The 25,716-nt window shown below is 33.7% G+C and overlaps 1 protein-coding gene across 3 annotated transcripts; it reads right to left on the reverse strand.

The window, feature by feature from the left end:
• Nucleotides 1-1,380: 1,380 nt before the first annotated feature.
• Nucleotides 1,381-25,716, reverse strand: EBAG9 (estrogen receptor binding site associated antigen 9). Of its 3 annotated transcripts, none has more exons than XM_069466086.1 (7): nucleotides 25,495-25,716; nucleotides 16,099-16,196; nucleotides 13,214-13,292; nucleotides 12,267-12,425; nucleotides 10,506-10,613; nucleotides 6,508-6,599; nucleotides 1,381-2,950 (listed from the first exon to the last, which is right to left on the reverse strand). In XM_069466086.1, exons 2-7 carry the CDS (start codon nucleotides 16,179-16,181, stop codon nucleotides 2,830-2,832), a joined length of 642 nt encoding a protein of 213 aa, XP_069322187.1. In that variant the 5' UTR covers nucleotides 16,182-16,196; nucleotides 25,495-25,716; the 3' UTR covers nucleotides 1,381-2,829. The 3 variants fall into 3 exon arrangements, with proteins under 3 accessions (XP_069322187.1, XP_069322183.1, XP_069322184.1); XM_069466082.1 differs by lacking the exon at nucleotides 25,495-25,716 and adding an exon at nucleotides 24,962-25,239; XM_069466083.1 differs by lacking the exon at nucleotides 25,495-25,716 and adding an exon at nucleotides 24,699-25,239.

Raw genomic sequence — 25,716 nt, forward strand, 5'->3', positions numbered from 1 at the left:
GAAGAAGTCACACAAAGAAAAAAAGAGGTCTCTTTGATACTGTATTAGGACAGAGCAACCCAAATTAAAAAAATAATGTAAATGGCAAAAACAAGTTTATTAGCTAGTCAAATATGCTGTTCAAGAAACTTCCATCTTCTTCAGCCCCCCAATGTACCTGAAAGAGAGGGTAGAGGCTCCTTCCCTGGAACAATCTATAGGGCCCAACCGACTCCCAAGCTCTCAACTGGAGCTTCAGTCACAATCACTCAACTTGTAACTTTATTGCTCACACACCTAATGAAAGATTTCCTTTGAACAAGAGGCTAAAGAATGTGAAAATAATTGTAGTAAATTATCCCAAATCTGAATTACCTAGGATTAAAGAAAATGAGTATGTTAACTGTATCTGTCAAGACCATCCCTTTAGTAAACCCACCATTATTGACACAATTCAGGCTTTTTGGAACATTGGCTATGGTTAGGTTTACATTATGATGGTAGTTTGTACAGTGATGTTGGAAGCTTGACCTGGATACCAGCTGCTACAGCAATCGTCTTCCCAACTACCAATATCCATCTAGGAATAATCATTGCCCTGGCCAGAGGTGAATGCATGTCAAAACTGAGGAATTAACATGCAGAATTTTAAATTTTCAGTTCTAAAATGTTGACTCAATTAAATATGCTTCCACAAAAGAGCCAAGAGAGGATATCCTTAGCTAAAAAGGAAATGGTTGGAAACCATGAAATGTCTACATAAAAAACATGAAGTAAGTTTTGTGTCTTTGATTACTTGCTATCTCAGAACATGAAATGCACAATTCAGATAATGGGTAGAACTTCACTAATTCTACCTAAGCCTGCCCATACTTCTTTACTTTTAGTAAGCTTCTAAAACTGACAATTGTTTATTAAAATTAAGAAAACAAACACAGAAGTAATAAATTTAGTAGCTAAAGGGACTATTTGCTAAAATGAAGTATTTATCATATCTATTTAATTTAGTGACTACTTATGGGACAACAATATACCCAATTTAATACAGAAATTTAGTTTACACAACAGTAGCCAAAAAATTCCAGAATTGTTGTCTATTCTTCCTATGAGAAAAATCTGTTTCTTCCTAATTTGTTGTACAAACTACAACTTCTAACCAGTTTTTATTTCCAAATAAAACCAAAGAGCCAAACAAAAAAACAAAACCTTGTACACATGAAAATCATGACCAAGCAGACTTAAATATTTTTAGCTATTGGGGAAAAGCAGTATAAATAATTTACTCAATAAAATTATCCTTTATAAACCACAAATTTAGAGAAATCATGTAGTATTCCCATAATAGAACTAAAAATAAATACAAAAGCGGAAGAGAATACATTATTAAAAATTTGAGTCCAATTCTATTTAATTGGGAGTTTACTGGCAGAAACTCTAATAAACATGATAACTGAAAATGTGGTTTGGGGCTCTAACAAGCTCTCTATCAAAATTAAATTTCAACTTACTCTATAATCACATTTAGTCTAGAAGCTTAGGCTAAAAGACCTAGTGAGCTCTCATTGTAGAGTTTTAAGACTTTTCCATGAAATATTACTTTAATTAAAATATATTAGCAACATTTGGCCTGTATATTGTCTATGACATTTTAAAACTCCATAAAATGTTAATTTTAGGCAATAACTTAGTCTTTAAAAATTCTAAAACCATAGAAAATCAGGCCAGTTGTATTTTAATTGTGGAGAAAAAGTTAACAGGATTTTAAACTATCAAATCTGTGACTTTTTTTACCCTTTGAACATACTATGTAACTATTTCTTTAAGACTATTTTGGAGCCAATCAACACCATAAATAAAAGATTATTGGTCCTATCTTGGTTTATAATTTAATGAATCAATATTATCTTAGCCAACAACACAGGTAACCTGCATAATGTCAGATATATAAAACTGATACAGATACCATCTAAAAGTTTTAAAATATTAAAAATGAAGTCTTTCTGCATTTGTAAATTAATGGCTTTGGAGGTAAGAACTAAGTTACTTAAAGATACTATAACATCTTAAAATCTATAACGAAAGGGAAAAACTACTAATACTAGTTCTTAAAACTCACAAGTCATAATAATATAAAGCAAATTTTTCATTTTGATTTTCAATGTTTATACATGCAATATAAATTACAAATTTGTATAACATTACAACAGTATCCAAAAGAAAACAATGATTTACAAAATCTTTATAAATAAAATTATTGCATTTAATGTCATTTTCATGAAAACCAAAATCATGAAATTCCTTAACGTTGTATCAAACATAAATACCAATTCAAATTTGAGGAAATGTATGCCAACACCAGCTTCTGACAACAAAAATAAGAAAGTTAAAGCCCTACGATTTGTCTAATTTAAGTCAGATAACCATGGAAACAAAAGAATATTAAAATTATTTATTTTATTATTACACACATTGAAGGAAATCATAACAGACAGCAGAATTCTTTTCTACCATAAAATTATTTATACCCATTTATTTAGCTTGAAACATCAGCTTCAGAGGTACTGTTATATTCCATTTGTGATAATTTCTGTACAGCAAACAATTGTCTTATATTTGGAGCATGTTGAAGAAAATATTGTCTCATAAGTCTTTTTGTTTTTTTTTGAGTCTCAATCCCTAAGAATTCAAGGTATTTTGGGAGAATCCTGGTGTCCCGGATGGCCTGATGAATGCATTAAAATCAAGCAGCGTGTTTGCATTCTGAAAATACTCTTAAATCCATACAAATGTTGTTTGGGTTGTGGAGCTCAGATTTCTCCCACTGGCACTATAATATCTGAAGAACATTTGTTATGAAAGTTTCACACCAATTTTGTTTTGTTCCTTCTTCATTAACCGCTGTGCTTCCTTTTCCATTTTCTTCCTTTGTTGTTCTGCTGCTCTCTTTTCTCTGTCTGCTATTTTCTGCTGCCTGAAAAGACACATAATCAAATTGTTACATTTACAGAGTATCACATAGGTAAAATGGCAAATAAATTCCAGAAAGAAATAACAGTGCCTTTTTACTCTCATCAAATAAAGATTTCAAGTCTTGAATCTTCTCACTGTTTTGAAAATTTCAAATATTTTCAAAAATAGTATTTCTTTTAATCCTTAGAATATACCTTGCAAAATAGAATAGGTATTATTTTCTATTTTACAAATAGCTAAAATGAGGCACAAAGGCTAAGTGACTTGCCCAAAGCCATAGGATTAAGTGCAGGGATAAAGAACCCATAATCTTTTGACGCCTCTTCTTCGGATTATTTCTACTAAAGCACTACTTCCACTGAGCCACATCTTTTTGGGGGAATACCATTCAGAAAAGCTTGATAGTGAGGATTAATTCTTCTGTTATTATAATAGTTAAAAACAGGATGAACGTGGTTGTGCAGAACACACTCCAAAAAGAAAAAGGAAACTTAAGACACATCTTCCACCTAGAAGCTAGAAACTTGATTTCAGGATTAACATTTGACCAGCTCTGCTAAGGGGCAGAGTGGTAAGTATTTCCCAATTACACATTATGAAATACATACCTTCTCCTATCCCCTCTATAACTCCACTAAACCTCTGTCTTTATTGATTGATTTGTGTAGGGAAGTGGAGGTAGGGTGATTAAACAGGGGAGAAGGGGAGAAGACGGAACATAAATTGGTCCTGGATCTGAAGGGTTAGGATGTGAGAAAATAATTCAAGAAGTATGCAAGGTTGAGGAGGGAAGCTATAGGTTACAACTGGGCATGGGACAGGCAACACTAAGTTATATGCAGAAAAATCCAGAGTGGATTAACTATATATATGACTGTTCAAAGTTGACCATAATGAGTGAAATGTGTAGACAATTTTCAATCACAATTATAAATGGGAGTAGGCAGAGTTATGAATGACCTAGATTCAAGAAAGTAGAGAAACTTATTTTTGGCAACATTTTGACTTTCATCATCCATTAAGTTTCTAAAGAATAGTTAAAGAAAATCTACTTTTTACTACTGTTTACTTTCAAGAAAAACTGATAGTATGCACTAAAAAGTTACAATACCAGAAGCAGAAAGGGAGAAAGGACAAGAACTATAAAGGGCTGGATAGGTTATAAACAAATATGATAATCAAGCTTTAATCTGGTTATTAGCTGTAATGTAAAAATACAGGTTGAGCATCCCAAATCTAAAAATCTGAAATCCAAAGTACTCCAAAACCTGACACTTTTTGAGCATCTATATGATGCTCTAGTGAGCATTTTGGATTTTCAGATTTGGATGTTCAACCACTAAGTATAATGCAAACACTGTAGTTTAAAAAAATCCAAAATCTGCAACACTTCTGGTCCTCCCAAGTATTTCAGAAAAGTATACTCAACCTGTATCAAAAACTAATGTTCCTGGCACAAGAGACAATTTAGAGATCACTGCAAACAAAAATATATTTTACCTGTTTAGATTCATGTCCAGAATTATTAAAGTACTAGAATTTTCTTCCTTAACAATATTAATCACAGTATTGGCAGTATTTTAAGGTGGCAATAGGAAAAAGGGTCAAAGTTAGAAGATACGGAATGTGGGTACACTTCTAAAATGCTCAGTGTTCATACGGGGCAGTAATGATGTATGGAAGCCTCCATTACCCTTTAGCTCTTCTTGTGCAACTTGTAGCATAAAGCATGCCTATTACTAATAGGCTAACTTTCCCAATCTGTCATTATAATGTAAAACATTAGTTGTTTTTTTTTTTTTTTATTTTTCGTTTGCTTTGTTTTCTTTAGGGAGGAAGAAGATAGGATGTAATAGAGGTTTTTGTGTAGTCAGTGTTAAGATACTTGTAAACTCATGGCATAAACTCTACAGGGCTGTCATTAAAATTACTGGATTCAAAATGAACAGACCCTTCCTTTATCATTGTGGTTAATGACACTAATAATCACTAGAATCCCCAAAATGTTTTGAAATATTCATACTTCTGTATCTATGATTTGTATTAAGAAATGAACAGAATAAAAAAAGACATCTTTTTTGATGATCCAAATTTTAAAAATATTTCCTTTATAAAAGATGAGTTACACTGACAAAATAGGAACCAAATTAAAAAGTCTGTCAGTTGGCCGGGCGCAGTGGCTCACTCCTGTAATCCTAGCACTCTGGGAGGCCGAGGCAAGTGGATCGCTCTAGGTCAGGAGTTTGAGACCAGCCTGAGCAAGAGTGAGACCCCATCTCTACTAAAAATAGAAAGAAATTATCTGGCCAACTAAAAATATATATAGAAAAAAAAAAATTAGCCAGGCATGGTGGCGCATGCCTGTAGTCCCAGCTACTCGAGAGGCTGAGGCAGTAGGATCGCCTAAGCCCAGGAGTTTGAGGTTGCTGTGAGCTAGGCTGACGCAATGGCACTCACTCTAGCCTGGGCAACAGAGCAGGACTCTGTCGCAAAAAAAAAAAAAAAAAAAAAACAAACCTCTGTCAGTAAAGTCAACTTTACTTACTGAATTATAAAATGTGACATCCCTACTCCCGTGTCAAAAAAAGACTTGCTAAAAACAGAAAAGACAGGATTTAAAAAAAAAAAACAACAAAAAAAAATTAGCCATAACTTCCAGTTATTTAACTGCACCCTCTGCTGGTTGTTCTGGTGATTGTAATTCACTGACACAGACAAGACAGGAAAATATAAAAAGTTGTTTTGTTATAATTAAAGAGTAATTAATTCATTTTCTATCCCTGTGGTAAAAATGATCTTAATTTTAAAATAAAAAAAAATAGCTGTATTTTACTATATTATTTTTTAAAATGCATAAGTAATTTGGATACACTTAAATATCTGAGTTTTCATCAGTGATCAAATTCACAAGTGCTCCTTTAAAATAAATTTTCTCTTTACTCTTTGGCCTAATGTAGAAGTAGCAAGAACTAAGTTTATTGCTCACAAAAACAAAGAAAGAAGAATGCAACAACCAATAAAAATGAACTTTAAAATCTCCAGAACAGTATTTTCTGTAGAATGGGCAGTTCATGACTTATATTATCTACCTCACAGGGCTTTTACAGACCTCATTTAAGATATATGTACAAAGGTGGAGTGCTACATAAGTTATTTGTATTCAGATGTACAGTGCTGTGCACTATGCTAGACTATGAGGAAATAAAAATAATTATCTTCTGACTTAGAAGAATATACAGTGGTGGCTCACCTTTCATAGCAGGCTGTATTAAGATTGCAATATGGTGTATATATGTAAAAGATTTCACTTGTAATTAATAAAATTATTATTCTTATGTTCCTATAGTGCTTAAAAGTCTTGGTTTCTGTGAAGTATTAATCATATAAAACAGCATATGCAGTCTGAAATACAAAAAAAGTCCCCATTATCTGAGGACCAATTGAGGAAGAATGAAGAAAAATATAATTATCTGGCAGCATAGGCTTCCTTGACTTTAAACACAACAGGGAACAAATCTAGTTCTTCTACTCAGGTTGCAATGTAAATATCACTCATACCTCAGAACTTCTTCTGCTTGCCAGGCTGCATCTTCTTCTTCTTCCCATGCATTGGTGTTTTCCTGCCAGGTATCTAAGTCACCCAATTCAGACTACAATGAAAAACAAAACTAAAATATTAAAGAGCCATCCTTTCTCCACACAGCAGTCAAGAAGAGTATCTTTTAAAACATAACTCAGAACTTGTCACTCTCCAGTGGCTTCTCAAATTCCTATAAAAAGACACAAATGATATGGCCCCTGGTGTGCCTATAACTAAGGGGTTTCCTGTGATGCATGACATTCAGTGCTAAACAGTTCTAGGCAAGTCTAGCTTTCTTCCAATATTTTAGGTTTTATGGGATACTCTTTTATGTTCAACCTTCTTCTTTTGCTGACTTTAGTTTGGAATGGACAAGAATAGAATATTTCTTCTTTCTGTTTTTTTTTTTCTCTCTCTTTAGTAAGATGAAGGGGTTAGGGATAGAGAGAGGAGACTGATCCCAGACTGAATCAGAAATGCTTGACTGGACTAATCTATGCTGAGTAGAACTGCAAGAAGCTGAAGTTTAAAAACTAGCACAATCATCTTCATTTAAGCATATGTACTTTATAAAAGATTTGTCAACGGCACTCACTGTCTCAATACTTGGCAGAAATGACAAATCAGGAAAATTTTATCTTTATTGGAATATTTCTTCTGTATCATGCTTCCTTTTCCCTGTCCTACTTACTTGGTATCATCAGGCTTGTCACTACCTTCCACTATTACCCAGGTAAGATCTCTAAAAAGTTCATTTTTTTCTTCCAAGAACCAATGGAAATTGTCATTTCAGGACATTTAGTTAGGTGTGGATGTGATTATGTATGTAAAATAACTGGTACCAATCTGTGAACAGATTTATCATATTCTGTTCTGAGTACTTACCCCTAGAAATGAAATAAAATGTTTTGAGTTTTCTTCCCCTGACCATAAATTTAATACCATCCTCTGTTAAAATTCTTTTTTTTTTTTTTTTTTTTGAGACAGAGTCTCACTCTGTTGCCCAGGCTAGAGTGAGTGCCGTGGCGTCAGCCTAGCTCACAGCAACCTCAAACTCCTGGGCTCAAGTGATCCTCCTGCCTCAGCCTCCCGAGTAGCTGGGATTACAGGCATGCACCACCATGCCCGGCTAATTTTTTTTTCTATATATATTTTTAGCTGTCCATATAATTTCTTTCTATTTTTAGTAGAGATGGGGTCTCGCTCTTGCTCAGGCTGGTCTCGAACTCCTGAGCTCAAACAATCCGCCCACCTCGGCCTCCCAGAGAGCTAGGATTACAGGCGTGAGCCACCGCGCCCGGCCAAATTCTTAAAATATTTCTGATTATCTGTTTAAGTTTCTCAAAGTAAAATAGCTAAATCAGTGAAAAGGAGCATTTTAAAGCTACTGAAATAAAGGGCAAATAAATGAGTCTTGAAATATTGTGCCAGCTTATCCTCTTGACTGCAGTAGGTAGACTTGTTTCCTTGTACCTTTGTCATACTGATAACGGCCTTCTTTTCTAGCTTTGCTAATTTGATAAGATTTAAAAATGGTATCTTGTTATTTTACTTTGAATCTCCTCAAGAACTAGTACGATAAAATTTTTCTTCATATTAGGTTATGTCTATTTCTTGTTTGTAATTTTCCACTCATAATATTTATCCATTTTCCACTGAGGTGTTTGACTGTTGTTAGTGTACATAAAACATTTAGATTAAAAAAAAGTGAAACTATTAAGATCATTAAAAAGGGTGATATCTGATCCTTTAGTAGAGATGGCCTTCTAAGTAAAAGATGAAAAAGTTGTAAGGGTAACACTGATAGACTGGCGTACATAAAAACTAAATACATCTGCTCATCGAAAACATCAAAACCAAATTATAAAGCCTACAACAAACTGAAAAAGTGAAAAAGATGATAGTAAAAAGTTAATTATCTTTAGTATAAAAACAGCTCTTGTAACAACAATGAATTCTAGAAGGAAAAACAGAATGTGCAGGGGAGGCTAAGGCAGGAGGATTACTTAAGGCCAGGAGCTTGAGACCAGCTTGGGCAACATAAAGAGACCCCATCATTAAAGACATTTTTTAAAAAATTAGCTGGGTGTGGTGGTGCGTGCTTATAGTCCCAGCTACCCTGAAGGCTGAGGGGGGAGGATCACTTGAGCCCAGGAGTTTGAGGTTGCAGTGACCTATGATTTTGCCATTTCACTCCAGCCTGGGTGATAGAATGAGACATCATTTCTTAAAAAAAAAAAAATAATAATAGGTTACCATTTTCTCCTATATAATAACCCTTTATTTTGTCTGCTTGCGAGGACAATATATGGAAATAGCACTGGAGACATTCTCCACCTACCCTATTTACCCCTTTCCATCTCTGTAAGTGGCTATATATTTACAACTTTACAATGAGCTATATTACTATTACAATAACATAATTACAGTTAGGTGGCAAACATTGCTAATTCCATGGGTAGGCTGAACTACTTTACCATTATGGATCAAACATACATGAGGTAAAGGTTAAAACTGAGAAATATAAAAAATCAAACATTATGATGCCATGTTATTCAAAAAAAAAAAAAAATCTATAGGTGTTATGCTCTCAGAACATCAGGAAACTGCATAGGAGTTATCAAAGTTTGTAATTATATTTATGAATGTGATCATTTATTTAATACTATACCTCCCCCACTAGACTGCATTCTTCTGAGGAAAAGACCGCCTGTTCTGCTTACTTACCACTGTTATTACTGGCACCTTGCACAGGATCTGGCACTAGTAAAAACAGTTGTTGATCAATGAATTAAAAACATAAATAAACATGGGTCCCCTGGGGAGAGGGGCCTCAGAAGCACCTGTGCAGTTTAAACAAATAAATGAAATACATAGATTGACAGACAGATGTGGTAGTTTAAAAAGATGTCCACAAAATCTTTGACACTCCTTTCTTCAAGAGGTGGAGGCTTGCACGTGGGCTGGATTTAGTAACTGATTTCTCATGCATAAAATAACGTGGAGGTGACGGGATTATCACTTATAAAACTGTGTCATAAAAAGGCACTGTAGCATCACCCTTACCCATGAGCATGTGCTCTCCCTCTCTCATATCACTGATTTTGGGAAAGTCAGCCGTTTGAGGAAATTCAAGCAGCCCCATGGAGAAGTCCATGGCAAGGAACTAAGGCTTTATGTAAATGACCAGCATTACTTTGCCAGGCATGTAAGTGAGCCACTTTCAAAATGAATCCTTCAACCTCAATCAAGCCTTCAGATAACTGCAGCCCCAGCCCAGCGACTAGTTTGCAAGCTCATTAGAAACCCTGAGTCAGAATCACCTATTTTAGTCACCTGGATTTCTGATCCACAGAAACTGTGTAAGATAATAAATATCTATGATTGTTTCAAGTCACTAAATTTGGGGTTGTTACACGGCAATAGATAACTAATATAGTCAATCAATCAAAGCTTATTTAAGCTTAGGTGGGGAGGGGTCTGGACATTTGTGTTTTTAAAAAACTCCAAAGCTGATTCTGATATGCTCCCAAGGATAAGAACCTCAGTTGTCTACTTTCTTCACTACTTTTTCCCTTTAAAAAGTTTCCTTTAAGTCAAATCCATTTTAAATCAAATCACACTTTAAATATAAATAAACTCTATGAGGAAAACAATACATCACTCACTTAAAAATAAGCTACTATTAAGATTAATCTCCAATTTTAGTGGTAATCTCTTTGAAGTTCTTAAAAACATCTCTTCTTTACCTTTCATGTGTACAACAGGACCCTGATCTTAATATCTGATGTAATTTACAATCTCATAAAAGGTTAGGATTGGTAAAACTCCAGATTAACTTCTCTCAAAATGCTAAGCCTGTTTCAAAGTCACAGAAATATAAATACTATGTTCAATTAACTTACAGTTTTTTCCTCTCCTTTAAAGAAAACAGAAACAAAGCTAAGTCTTTCCCTAGATCCATTAACATACTTACAGATTGATGAATGAAAGGCATATCTTGTGTAGCTGCTAATCTACTAGAGAAACCTGTGCTACCATCTGGGATGCCAAAATTTAATGGTTCTCTCTTCTTAATAACGATCTGAAAGATTAATTGAAATGTTATTATGGGTATATTTTACATATCACTATATAAAAGTAGACAAATTATCAACCAAAGTATTTGTAATTACTTAAAATATGCTGTATCTTTCTTTTTTTTTAATTTACAATGTAAACACTAAAATAAAAAGAGTCTGTAAAGAGTATCCAAATTCCCAGGCAATTGTCACACAAATCAGTTATATACTAAAAAAAGCTGTATTTCATTTTTTAAAAAAAATAAATTCCCATCTTCTTTACTTCTCCACTTTCCCCAGACCCCGAAGATATAGTCAGTTTTTGTTACTGTATTAAATAAGAACATGTATCATATCCTGCCAAAAGTATACCCAGCTCTCTCAGCATGTGGGATATCTATGAATTTGTTAACTTTTTCTGTCCAGTAATATTAGAATACATTTATTTGATACTTTGTAGCTTTTATTAAAAGTATTTCCATTCTAATTAATAAAGCATTATTGTAATATACTACGTTCCTACTGAGAGTAGCAATATACTTCCATGATACAAGGTATTCATCTACTAAGAAATTTGGATTCTTGAAAAATACATAATTTAATGCTTTTCATCATTGAGATATTTGAACATCTCAAGAAAAAAAGAATGTAAATGTTATCAACCTAAACAATATAAAAATAAATGTACAACTGAAACCAGCTGCGAGGTAGAAGAGGGTGAGGAACTGTATTAGGAAGTATGGAATAAATAATTTCCTTATTTTATAAAGTATATACGTAAGAAATATTTTCTGTGTTTCAACAGGAAATGGAACTGTGTGTTTTTCTGAAATAAGAGAGTGACTGGTGAGGTAAACTGGAATAACAACATTACAATATTTGAAGGAGTGGGAAGAGAAGGGCAGTATGAAATAAATCTTCATTTATCATAGTATGACATCAATGGACAATGTCAGTGATTGCTAAGTTAAGAAATAACAATATAAGCATATTATTGATAGATAATGATGACAAACACTAGAAGAAGCCCAAACAGCAAAGGTTATTGAGTGGCTGCTTCTGGGCAGTAGAACTGGCCAAGAAGAATGGTGGGATAAAAGTCTGTCACTTTACATTACAGACCCTTCTACATTTTTTGATTTAAAAAAGAAGTACAAGCACTATTTTGATAAAAAGAAAGAAAATGCCCAGCCATTGTTCTTTTCCCAATAATTCCCTAAATCTCTAAGTGATCTTTCATATTCAACTCAAAAGGGATTTAAATAACATGTGGATGACTAACACAAACTCACAACAATTATTCCTAAATTCTTAGGGTATCAGTTTTATAATGGTTACAAACCATGGAAACCACTTATCAGTTTGTAGATATTACTGAACTGTAAACTTGTTAGAACTGTTACCTTATTCAAGCTTAGTCTTCACAGCAGAGACTGAAGTGACATATAGGATTTCAATAAATACATAGATATAATTTTAAAATACCTCAGGTACAACTTAATAGATCTATATCTAGGTCATGTAAATATATAAAACTCTTATTTAATATGACAGAAAACACCAAACATTGATAATCAGAAATAGGCTTTCTAATAAATATTAATTATATTGTCTAATTTTAACTACAGGAATCTGAAAAGTAGCTTAATCTCCAAAAGCACAAATCTTTAACATACCTTCTGAGTTTTCCTAATAGTTGGTGTCATGTCCTTAAAATAGTCAGGCTCCAATTGTTCCAAAGTATTTTGTTGTGTTGCCACATTCCCATTCCCTCCTTCAATCTTTACACTTGTAGGTGCGTCTTCATCCCAGGAAGTCCACTCTTCGACATCTGTCTAAATTAAATTATTGCCATTGTCAGCCACAAAGGAGAAACCTAATGAACATCTCATTAATCATTTATTAGAAAAATGGGCTTTCTAAACTGGCTTTCAAGCTTTTTTTACTCACAAGAAAATATATATTTCATATCACATACCAAAACTAGATCAAAAGTTTAAAAATGCTTTTAATTGTGGGCTAGACATTCTGATATCCTCTGTTGTATTCTATTCTGTCCATTAAAAAAAACAAACAAACAAAAAAGTAAAACAAAAGCAAATGTTTTGAACACTGAACTAATACTAGAACTACAGCACACAGAAGGAGGACCAAAATTTTGCATCTAAGCCTCCTCATATTGATTGCCTGCTAACACAAGAAATATCAACATTCTCCACAGGATTTAAATAAGACAAAAATCTCAAAACACTCATGAAATAATCCAGAATTATTCAGCAAAGAATTAACAAATCTCAATTCACATGGAAAATTAATCAACAGATAGATGTCAACCCCAAAATGATATAAATTTTGGAATTATTTAAGACTTTAAAATAGCTATTATAAAATAAAAATGCCCCAACAAGCAATGTCAAACACTTGACACCAATGAACACAAAATAGAAAATATCAGTAAAGAAATAGAAGATAAAATGAAGAACCAAATAGAAATTTTAGAATTGAAAAATATAACAGCAACAAAAATCCTATCGAATTAATTTTATGACCTACTAATGATCTGCAATCTAGCTTGAAAATACTATTCTGAAATATTTATTCAATCCCTCAAGACAAAAATTACCTGCTTAGGAACTGATGAATAATCAACTGTAGTTGGCAAAGTTATTTGGTCTCCACTTAATTTCCGTCCTCTGCCAGATCTGAAACAAAAATGAAGTAATTTATTTGAAGAACTACCAAAATAAATATGGTAAAAAGTACTAAAAACAGTAATTTTAGGCTTATAAAACAAGATCTTTCTCAATTTTATAATTATTGATTTTTAATAATTAACAGTTGCTCATTAAGGTACAATAAAAAGAAAAATCATGGATCAGATACATTGTGAATGTTTTTAAAATCTTGGCCACACAACATAACTGCTTTCTGGCTTAGGACTCAACTGTAGATAAACTTAGGAGGAATGTAAAGCCAAAAACAAAAATGCAAGCTCCTCAGAGTGCTGTGGGTTCTGTAGGTGAAGTTCTGGGCCACCTACACTGTTTTAACAGTGGCTTGACTTTTATGGTTTACATATTGTGTTTCTTGGTAAGATTAACTATTAAACTATTAAAAAATTTGAAAATCACTGGTTTGAACCAAACTGTAACTGAGTTTTAAGGATTAGTAGGAAGAGTACTACATTAAACAGGGTATACTGTGACTGAGTTTTTAAGAACATGCGCTGTGGAATCTGTATAAACCATAGTTTTCAATATTACTTCTATTATGTCTAGTTAGAATTACCTAACCTCTCAGACTCAATAGCCTCATCTGTAAAATGCAGGTATTCAAATCCACTTCTGCAAGGTTGTTGTGAGGATTTAATTGACATATTTAAAGCACAGTCTACGGTGCCTGCTACATAGCAAAACATTAAAAAAGACAGTCATTTGCTTCATGTCAAATAATCTATAAAGAATCTACCAAGAGCTAATTGATAAAGTCAGCTATTTTTGTTACAAGATTGGAAGTTATACTTTGTTTAAAGGATGAACATAAAAGTAATATAGTCTCTTAATGAAATTTATGACATAAGCCTGGCATTTTTGAACATATGATCTAGGTTCCTTCTGACACCTAAGAGAAACTTATCCCAACATATGGTCTGTTTTCTTTAAAACTGAACTTATAATCAATCCTAAATAATTTGCATTGACAACAGAAATTTATAGTGACAACAGAAATATCATTAATATTTTTAAAATCAATGTGTAACTTCTTATTTCTAAAAGCAATCTATACTCAATAATAATTGTAGAAAATACAGGTGCAAAAAGAAAACACCTATAATTTATCACCACTGTTAACACAATGCTTCTTTTAACTTTCTGCCTTCTGGTAATTAATACCCATTTTTATCCTGCTTTACCTAGTGAATTTCTGGCAATTCCTCATCATTCCTTGATGATTTAAACACTTAGTTCACTATTTTTTCTACATCCCAAATCCTGCCCTCTTGGGTGATTTCAACAGTCAACCACCTAAATTTTCCATTTTTCTTGATTTCTCCTTCTCCAGTGATCATCTCTACTCTACTTTATCCACTTGTTTCCATTGCAATACCCTGGACTTTTTAATTTTTTTAAATCCCAGACCACCCTACTTCTAGCAATAAATTCAATGGCACTTAATTCTCAGAGTTTTAGCAGCTATCAAAAGGTCATTTCCTAGCCTTCCTTGAAGGTGGCGGGGGAGGGCATGACTAAGCTCTGGACAACAGGCTGTGAACAGAATTCTTGTGTATAACTTTTAAATCATGTCTATTAAAAAGAGAGCTGATTGCTGTCCATGTCCTCTTTCACTATACTCTACTCTTGGTGTGTAATTTTTTCACAGTACCCTTAGGCCAAAAGGAATACCTAAGAGTTCCACTGAATAGTTAAGGACCAAACAACTTAATACTTATGTATATCCTAACTGCTTAGTGGCCATTTAAAAAATACACACAAATTTAAAGAAAAAAATAATATTTGTATTTCATTCTTAACTAACCACAATGATTATACTTACTAATGAAATGTATATATAGCCTGTTGGACACTGCACAGCTTCTCAAGCCTTGGAATCAGATTAGAGACCATCACTCCCGTTTTCTGTTCTACATTCATTTTGGTGCAGTACTTGCTTTTAATTACAACCTAAAATCCTAGCTTTGCAGATGTCACCAAAAATGTAAAAGTAAATAAAACCAAAAGTAAATAAAAACTTATCTCAAATATTCAAGAACATCATCATAAAAAATGCTGCAGGATTTAATGTTGCAAATATGAACTATCTTGAGTTAGGAGTCTATGCAGTGTTCAACAGATGTTGACTATCAATATCGCTATTTTTCAATGAAAATCTAAAATATTGTATGGTAGACCCATGAACTTCATGTGAAGCCCCGAGGTGCCTCAGCACATAGTTTAGAAACTATAGCTCTAGGGTATGGTCCCGTGATGAAATAGAAGGAACTGGAGTCTACAGAAGACCTACTAAAGCAAAATGATTTTTGTGCCCTGGACTACCTGCATATTCTGGAGTGTCATTTAAGAGACAAATCTATTTTGTTTAGAATTTCTGTTAAAGTTTTTTTAATATAAAAATAATGTTCATATTGTTGTATAAACAGAAATACCTACGCCTAATTTCACCTACCATTTTAAAACATTCCAATAATGAAACAATTATGTACATGAAAGCTCTGTGATGGTATAATAAAGTTGGTTTGCTTATTTTTTAAATTTTATAGTATTATGCAAGTTATTTTAATGGAAAATGTAAGAATTTGAGAGAAAAACAACTGAACCTCTACTTTCTAGATCTGAAGTAGAGAAAAAAATATTTAAAAACTACTAGGGATTAATAAATGAATCAAGATATTTAACTTAAACATAATCTATCCTGCCCGTTTGAAGTTATGAAGATATCCAAAACCAGCAAGTAGATAAACAGGTAAGTCTAAACATAAAACTTATTTACCTGCATATTAATCTCTTTAGGAACGAGAATACTGTTGCTAGGCACGTACAAACTTTAAATAACCGAAACTGTGTGATGGCCATGGTGGGAATCAAAACCTGTGGAAAAGGCACACACACAAAAATAAATGCATTAAATTGACTTCATAAGCCATACTCCTAAAGTCAAGGTGAAAAGTCCTATTATGCACTGAGAAAAATCTGACATATTTTTACTTTTCTCTAAAAACTACAAATATAGTAAATTTTAAAATTGTTAATGTAAATCATATTAGCAATTTAAGAAACTAGGTATTTAAAAATTTTCAATAGTTGCGAGGAAAATAAACCTTTTCATTCTGAGTGCTTTTTGAAAATAATTTTACTTATTAACAAATTATCTATTGAATAGAAAATTTATTTACAATTAAAAATCAAAAAGTATAAAATAGTATACACTGAACCTTTTTTTAACTTTTGAAGTTTGAACCATATAAACACAGTACTACTCAAAATATTTTAAATATTTTTAACTTTTAGATAGATACATGTTCTTATGTCCATTTTATAGGTGAGGAAATTGAATTGAGAGAGGTCAAATAACTTGCCCAAAGGCATACAACTAATAAGTTGGAAGTAACCATAGAGCTCATCTAATCCAGTGGTTCACAAATGTGGGGGTCTGTTAAATAAGGATACTTGGGCCTACCCACAGTAACTCAACTAAATCATATTCTTTGCGGGGTAAGGTCTGGTCATAACATTGCAATAAGCCAACAAGGGAGATTAAAAACTGTTAAATTAAAAAGGCAGCAGAAAACAAAAGAGGACAAATAGCAGATGAGACAAGCCAAAAACAAACTGCAAGATGACAGACTTAAGCCTAATCATACCAATAATACATTAAATGCAAATTGTCTAAAATCTCAATTCAAAGGCAGAGATTGTTAGACTGGAGAAAAAAGGAAGAGCCTACTATATGCTGCCTAAAAGAAATGCATTTTAAATATAAAGATACAAATAAGTTAAAAGTAAAAAGATGGGAAAAAATATACTATACTGTACTAACACTAATCAAAAGAAAGCTGAATTAACTATTTCAATGTCTGACAGATTTTAGATAAAATAATATGACCAGGTATAAAAGTAGTGATTTCACAATGGTAAAGGGGTCAAAAGTATGTAACAATACAATATATGTCCTTTATAACAATTTTGCCAATATCATGAATGAGAGAGGTAATATTAGAGTCTGCAGATATTAAAAGGTTATTGAAGAAATATTACAAACAACTTTATACGTATATTTGACAAGTGAGATGCAATGGACAAATTCCCTAAAAGACACAAATTACCAAAGCACAACAAAAAGAAACAGCTAACCTGAAAATCTCTGTTATCTATTAAAGAAATTAAATTTTAGTTAAAAATCTTCCAGGCACAGATGGCTTCACTGTAAATTCTACCAAACGCAGAGAAAGGAGTGATACCAATTCTACACGAACTGCCAAAAAACTGGAGAAGGAGGAATATTTCCCAACTCATTATTTGAAGCCAGCATTATACTGACACTAATCCAAAGACAATCCTAGAAAAGAAAACTATAGGCTATAATATCTTAGGAATATAGATACAAAACTCCTTAGCAAAATATCAGTAAAGGGAAACAAACAATATATAAATGGATAAAACATCATGACTAAGTAGGGATTATACCAGGAATGCAGGATTGGTTTAACAGTTGAAAATAAAATGTAATTCACCATATTAACAGACTAAAAAAGAAAAAACATATAATCATCTCAATAGAGACAGAAAAAGCCTTTAACAAGTCTCAAACAATGTAAATCAACATACATTCCTGATGAAAATTTGCAGGAAACTAGGTATAGAAGGGAACATTCTCAACTTGATCAAGGACATCTACAAAAAAACCTACGTAACATGAGACTTAATGATTAAAAAATTGGGTACTTTGTCCCTGAGATCATGAACAACACAAGCATGTCTGCTTTTACCATTTCTATTCAACATGGTAGTTGAGGTTCTAGCCAGTGCAGTCAAGCAAAAAAAAGGGGAAATAAAAGGCATCTAGATTAGAAAGCAAGAAGTAAAACTGTGTTTGCGAAAAAAATTCAATGGACTCCACCATTAATTCTATTTTTATACATTAACAACAAACAATCAGAAATTGAAAGTTAAAAAAAATTATATGAGCATAAAAATATGATACTTAGGGATAAATCTTAAAAAAAGACTTGTACACTGAAAACTATCAAATATTGCTGAGAGAAACTGAAAAGACCTGTATTAATTTTAAAAGACATTTTCAGGGCTAGCAGACTCTTGTTGTTAAGATATCAAATCCCCTCAAATTGAGCTAAAGATTCAATGCAATCCTAATCAAAATCTCAGCAGGCTTATTCTGCAAAACTGGACAAGCTAACTCTAAAATTCATATGGACATGCAAAGAGCCTATAATAGCCAAAACACCACTGAAAAAGAACAAAGTAGAACAGCTAGCTCTACCTGATTTAAAGACTTGTTATAAAGCCACAGTAATCAAAATTGTGTAGTACTGGAGTCAAGATATACAAATAGATCAATAGAACTAGTACAGAAACAGACCCTCATACATATGAACAACTAAAATTTGACAAGGATGCAAAGCAGTTCGGAGGAAAAATGGTAGTCTTTTCAAAAATCAGTGCTGGAAAAACTGGATATCCATATGCAAAACTCAAAACAAAACCCCAAAAAACCTTCAATACATATCTGGCACCATTTACAAGAAGTAACTCAAAATGGATCACAGACCTAAATGTAAAATCTAAAATTACAAACCTTCTAGGGAAAAAATAGAAAAAAATCTTTAGGACTCTGGGTTAGGCAAAAATTTTTTAGATAGTACACCAAAAGCACAATCCATAAAAGACTGATGAATTGGACTTCATCAAAATTAAAAACTTATACAATTCAGAAACACTATTAATAGAATGAAAAGACAAGTCACAGACTAGGAGAAAAATCTTTACAAAGCATATGTCTGGAAAAGGACTTGAATCCAGAATATGTAAGAACTTGTGGGAACTCAATTACAAACAACCCAATTTAAAAAAGCACAAAAGGTCTAACTAGACACATCATCAAAGAATAGTTACAATGGTAAATAAGTACATAAAATGATGGCCAACATCAGTCATCAGGGAAATGCAAATTAAAAAAAAAAAAAAACCAGTTAAAAACCATTAGATATCTATCAGAATGACTCAGACTGAAAATAATGACCATACCAAATACTAGTGAGAATGTGGAGCAACTGGAACTCTCCTATCAGTAGTCGGAATGTAAAATTTTGAAAAACAGTCTGGCAGTTTCTTACAAAGTTAAACAAACATCTATCTCATGAACCAGCCATTCTACTCTTAGGAATTTATCCAAAATAAATGAAAGTGTATACCCATACAAAGACTTGTACTTGAATAGCTGCTTTATTTTTAATATCTCCAAACTGGAAACAATCCAAATGTACATCAACAGTGGAATAAACAAATTGTAGTATATACAATAGATTACTACTCAGCAATAAAAAGGAATGAACTATTGTTATTATACAAGTAATAACATGGATATATACCAAAATAATTATGCTGAATGAAAGAAGCCAGACCAAAAAAAAAGTATGTGCTGCATGATTCCATATATAGTATTTTAAAAACTCTAGAAAATGTAAGGAAATATATAGTGACAGAAAGCAGATCAGTGGTGCTTTGGGATGGGGCAGGAAAGGGTGGGAAGGATGGATTACTAAGGGGCACTACGAAACTTTTGGAGGTAATGTATACACTTACTCTTTTGATTGTGGTGATGGTTTCACAGGTATGTATATATATATTCATCTCATCAAAACCAATCAAATGGTACACTTTAAATATGTGGTGTTTATTGTGTCTCAAATACAGCTCAAAAAGCTGTTAAACTACACCAGTAAGACATTTTTGAATAATATAATGTCACTTAAATTTTTAAATTTTTCAGATTCCGGTTAGAATATTAAAAGAAGTCATTAAGACCATTATTATCTTGTATTGATTATTTGTTACTCTTTCTGGAGAACCAACTTCCATTAGGAAAATAGGGCAATTAGTGATAAGAAACATTTCAGAATTTCTCCAGAACAGAACTCTGATTACCCAACAGCATTTCAATATACTCTAATAGCTAACTCTTACTACATGACAAGCACTCTTCTTAATGCTTTATCTTTAATAACTCATTAATGCTCACCAGAACCCTGTGAAGGACTTGAAGCAAGTACTATTTGTCCCTATTTTAGATAGAGAAACCAAGGCACAGAGGGGTTAAGTAACCTGCCCAAACTCACAGAGCTGGTAAGTTATAGAGGTGGGATTTGAACCCAGGGAGTCTGGTCCTAGTGTCTGAGTCCTTAAAGATCCCACTAATATGGCCTCCCTATGATTAAACAATGAGATATATTTCTATATATTAATAAAAGAAATGCTACAAGAATTGAAAACTAATGATAGGAATAAAACTAATTCCTAATTAAACTAATGTTAGGAATAAAAAAATTCTCAAAAATGATAAAACAGTTATTATTTAGCAAGAATTTTAAATATGGCCATTATTTCTGAATTTTTCTTTACATATTTTAGTCACCTATACCATAGATGTATTGCATGTATTACCCTATTATTATTTTATTTAAAAATCTTCCAAAATGAGTTTTTATAGAAGTTAAAGTTAAATATATTAAGTAACTATAAATGCGCCCACCCCATTAAGAGTCTCAAAATAAATATAAAAGAGGGAAAAGGAAAATAAAATCTGTTAATCCATGAGATATGATCATTTTTCTACAGCTGAGAGGTAAAACAGATCACATGTTAAATCAAGCCACAAGAAATACACAGGCATACACACATGTGCACACACACTTGCACATGAATGACGTTGCTGATAAGAGAATTTACTATTTTAGCTTTGCCTTTTTTTGGCCAATGGTGGAAAATTACTAAGTATTTAGAATCATATGATTCCTTTGTTAGAGTAACTTGATAATATATGTCATCCAACTTCTTAATTTTCTAAATGAGGAAACTAAGATAACTGAAGTTAACAGTTCTGCTCAAGGTGAAGCAACCAGCTAATACCGAAGTCATAACTAAGACACACTGGCCTCTCCGCACATGAGTAGTAACACCTTTAGAAGTAATCACTACAGTTGGTTAATACTAACTTCTTAAAACAAAAAGCGAAAATATATAATAACTTGATACTTTTTTTCTAAAATAAAAAAAACAGTATAATTGTACTTCAGTTCTATACATATTCACTTAAAAGGGAATGAAACCTAACTTAATAATTTCATGTAACCACATTAAAGGGATAGCTATATATTCCTTCTTCTTAAAATTGAAATTCTTACTAGTTTTTTTAAAATTACCTTATAAAAGTATAAGATCAGCAATAACATTTACAAATATAAGCATCAAAATCATCCTAGATAAATACACAATCCCTCTACTATAATAACATGCTGTTTTAAAATGCATTTCATGGGGATTAAGGCAAAGAGCACTTAGTTTTGTTTTTAATTACTAGATATAAGCCATAACCTCCTAAGTCTTGAAAATAGCATGTAATACAGTTTTCCAACTAATGAACTATTATACTGAATGGGTTAAAAATTATACAGTAAAAAATAGTGGTCATCTCTGATCAGGGTATGGAAGCATTAGGGAGCTAAGATCTATTCTCTCAATCTGGGTGGTACAAGCACCATATACTTGACTGCATACACTGTTTGTATGTTCTATCTCAATGTAAAAGTTCAAAACAAAACCAGAAAGCAAGTAAAACGGACTTAACTGTCATGGTACCTGATCCTGACTGCTCTGTACAGCCACAACTGCCAGTTCCTTCTAAAGACAAAACACACCTAGTCCTTTCTATTTCTTGAGTTAGAAAAGGCTTGTAGACTATTAAAGGTACAATTACAGAATTCCAAAAGGTTCCCTTAGTAATGCCCATATACTTTTGTACATATGGAAGTTGTCTTTCCACATGAGCTGAACATACTGAATACCTACGCCTGGAAGTGGACTACTAATTGAGACGATGGAAAGAATAGCGACTTTTAAGTAAAATGAACCAGGAGAATATTAAGAATTTCACTGTTTCAGTCATTTAAATACTTCTGTCAAAAACATTCCCAATCAAAAATGCAATAATGTTGTCTCCTCCTTTCTCTCTTATCCCCTTACAAATTGCCAAAAAAACCTTATTTGATTTCCCAATATTGCCCATATTCTTTTCCTATTTCTACTGTAATCTCCCTAGCATACGCCTTTATTCCTTCTTGCTGGATAATTGTAAAGTCTTATTAATTCTAGTATTTTTCTCTTACTGAGAAACTCACACTTTCTGTTTTATAATACAGTTATTTCTATATATTTTATCTGCTCTGCATAATCTTTCTCTAGAGGATTTTATTCGCTGGTACCTTCAGTTACATTTGGAAAGTTCAGACATGAAAGGTTTGATTGCTTCACTATGAGAATGATCAGAACAATTAAGATATTGAATAAGATCTTCATTTAAAGCTGATTTGTCAAGAATGAAACTCTCTACCCCATAAGAAAAGCAAACTTTCCTAAATGAAAATTTAGCAAAAAATTTTCTGAAAAATTGTAAGAAAAAAGCTGGAAAAGGGACTGTAGACCATGTGACACCTGGGGACAAAGGGAAGAGTATCTCAGGAGGAGATACTCATATTAGGATGTTTTGAAGAAAGAAGATGACATTTAATATCAGGACTGGGAAGAAAGTTCGGTTTCAGGGATCTACATGAATGAAGAGTTAAGAATAAATTTCATACGGAGTCTTGGTAACCACAGCCATCACCTTCCCACAAATATTGTTGGTGTCATTGTTCAATAAGTATTTGTCAACTTGAATGACTTCAAAGGTAACTAACAGGAAATAAAATTTAAAGTGTTTTCCAATGGGAAAAAAGAAAATGAGACTATTATAGATTACAGAATAGAATTCCCTCCCTAGCAATTAAGAATATCCTCATTCTGTGGAAAATTTGTTTTTGTGATTAATGAAAGAGGAGAACTAATATTCATTGTCTGTCTACTATATACCAAGCACTATCTAAATATTAGCTCATTTAATCCACAAAGCCATCTTATGAAATAGATATTGTCTTCATTTCATAGACTTAAACAGGGTAAGAGGTGTTCCCATGTTCCTACATCCAATGACTTGATTCAAATCTAGATCTATTTAATTCAAAAGCCAAGAATACCTCATTAATAATGAGCCTACTTAGTAATTCAGTGACATTATAATTTCCAAGATAAATCTTCCAACCAGTTGCACTGCAATGGGGAATATGCAATCAAGCAATACTTTTGATTTTTATCAATTATACTGATTTACAAGCAAGAATATCCTTTGGGACCTGTATTTACTTAATGTTCTGATTCAATTAAATTAACATATATTTGCACCTACTACATAACAGTCACTTCCCTGATGCTGGAAAATACTACCAACCCAGTACAGTGAAACCCAGTGCTCACTCTCAACTGTCATGACCTTGAACATGCACTTACTCCTGTGGAATGCAAGGGACTAAGGAAGCAGGACCCTCATCAGTCTTGCAGAGTTTGGTATTTCCAGGTCTTAGCCAATGCTAGGCACCTGGTAGGTACTGAAATATTTGTTCAATGGAAGGAAAATAGCATTCCTTGAGCATTTAACATGTTCCAGAGAATGTATGTTTTATCACCTTGCTGAATCCTAAGGAACACCAAAAGAGGTAGGTTTTTCACTATTCCCATTTAACAGATGAGGTTGACAGTGAGGCTCAGATTCACTCACCCAGGATTTAAAGAGACTGACCCTAACCAGAGCCCTGGCTTTCCCTATATCATATCCCACTTAAGAAACCTTTTAATTATATTTACAGTGGTTCAGTGTGATTTTTGAAATGCCCTCTCCATCACCAATTTGGTAAGTATGTATCCTAGGCTACTTTGCACTTTGGTTGCTTTAAAATACTTTCTAGAACTGAGCAATAGTAATATCTAATTTTAAAATTAAAATTTCCTTAAAAATTAGTAAGAAAATACAAAAATGAGATGTAGCAGAATAAAATTCAAAATTATGAAGCAACCTATTCTCACTCAAGGACTTCTGAAGAAATGAAATCTCTAGGAAATCAATAGGAATGAGAGCTCTGCTATGTCAAATGAAAAAAATTTTCTTACAATTTAAAAAATGCTGCATTAGAAACTGATAGATTGTATGTATCTTTTCTAATTGTAATTCTTGATAAACTACTAGAGATCTTTTCAGTAGATTCAATTAAACACAATTCATAAAACAAGCCAAGCTAAAGTCTGTTAGTACACATTAAGCAAGTCTTCAAGTGCTTCAAGTATTCTTAAGACTATATTTCTGAATCTTTTCATAACAAAATTTGAAAAACCATTTTATCTAGCACAGAATACCCTCAAATTAAGTCTGCAACTCTCTGAAGTACGTTAAAAAATATCACAAAGTCCAAAAATAAAATTTACCTGGACTCAAATTTGAAAAACACAAGGTTCGGCAGTGGCAAGTAAAATAAGAGGAAACAGAAGTGGAGTGTGAGAGCAGGTAGTAAAATCGAACATTCTGTACTATCTCTGGCAAATGAAAGTCAGGCCCTCCAATCTGTGACACCACTGGGACTGTCACAAAGGCGGAGTAAGGTCTCCTGCATGAGTCAAAAGGACAGAGTTTCATAACTTAAAGTGGTTTAATTTCAGATTACCCACATAAAACTGGTTGATAAAAAAAATCATACCCACTGCACAGATGAGAAAAACAACAGGAGCGTTTTCAGATTACACAGGCGGACGCCTTGCGCAGGGCGTCATGTGAAATGCTCTAAGTTGCCAGAGGTGGGTGCCAGGTGGGCTGGCATTTGGATTTTGTTAAAATCTGCCTTGAGAGATGCCAGGCCTGTAAAGGGAGGGCAGGAAGGAAGGGCAAATGGGGATTTGGAGACTGGATGTTTTCCGGGCCAGTGCCCCGCAGGCCGGTCTGCCACGCATGAGCGCGGCATGGCGAAAGCTGCACGCCGGGGTCCAGCGCCCAGTCAGTTTCCACACCCCAGAGGTCACCCTGACCCGGAAACAGTACCAGTAGAGTAGCGGTCAAGCGTCGGGGGAGGCCGCGTGGAGGGGCGAAAAGGAAGGTGGGAGGGCGGGAAGTGCAGGCTTAGGCGGAGGGCTGACCGGGAAGGGCAGATGACACCCCTAAGGCTGGGGCTGGGGTCGGGGTGGGAGTAGGGAGAAGAAAGCCCCTCGCGGGCGCGCGCGAACCGCACACACTCACCTGCCCCTCCCCCTCCCCGCCCGCCCGGCGGAGGCTCCTAGCTGCCGCGGGCCGCGCGCGCACGCAAGGCGCGCGCGCGCGCTGCCAGTCGCTTCCTCGAGCTCGCGCTCCGCCCGTTCAGTCCCAGCCCCGCTCATTCAAAGCCGGGCGCGCGCTCCGTCTCAGCTGCCGCTGCCGCCGCCGCCGCGCAGCTGCCATAGCCACCCCCCACTCGGGAAACCC

Source organism: Eulemur rufifrons, chromosome 3, assembly GCF_041146395.1.
Source record: "Eulemur rufifrons isolate Redbay chromosome 3, OSU_ERuf_1, whole genome shotgun sequence".
NCBI classification, from domain to species: domain Eukaryota; kingdom Metazoa; phylum Chordata; class Mammalia; order Primates; family Lemuridae; genus Eulemur; species Eulemur rufifrons.

What these genes read in the sequence shown, in the direction of transcription:
- EBAG9 (XM_069466086.1), bottom strand. Translation starts at nt 16,181, where the DNA reads ATGGCCATCACACAGTTTCGGTTATTTAAAGTTTGTACGTGCCTAGCA. An exon ending in TGCCTTTCATTCATCAATCT is followed by an intron (nt 6,600 to 10,505) that starts GTAAGTATGTTA and finishes TTTTCATTGTAG; the next exon opens with TCTGAATTGGGTGACTTAGA. An exon ending in CAAGCAGAAGAAGTTCTGAG is followed by an intron (nt 2,951 to 6,507) that starts GTATGAGTGATA and finishes GTGTCTTTTCAG; the next exon opens with GCAGCAGAAAATAGCAGACA.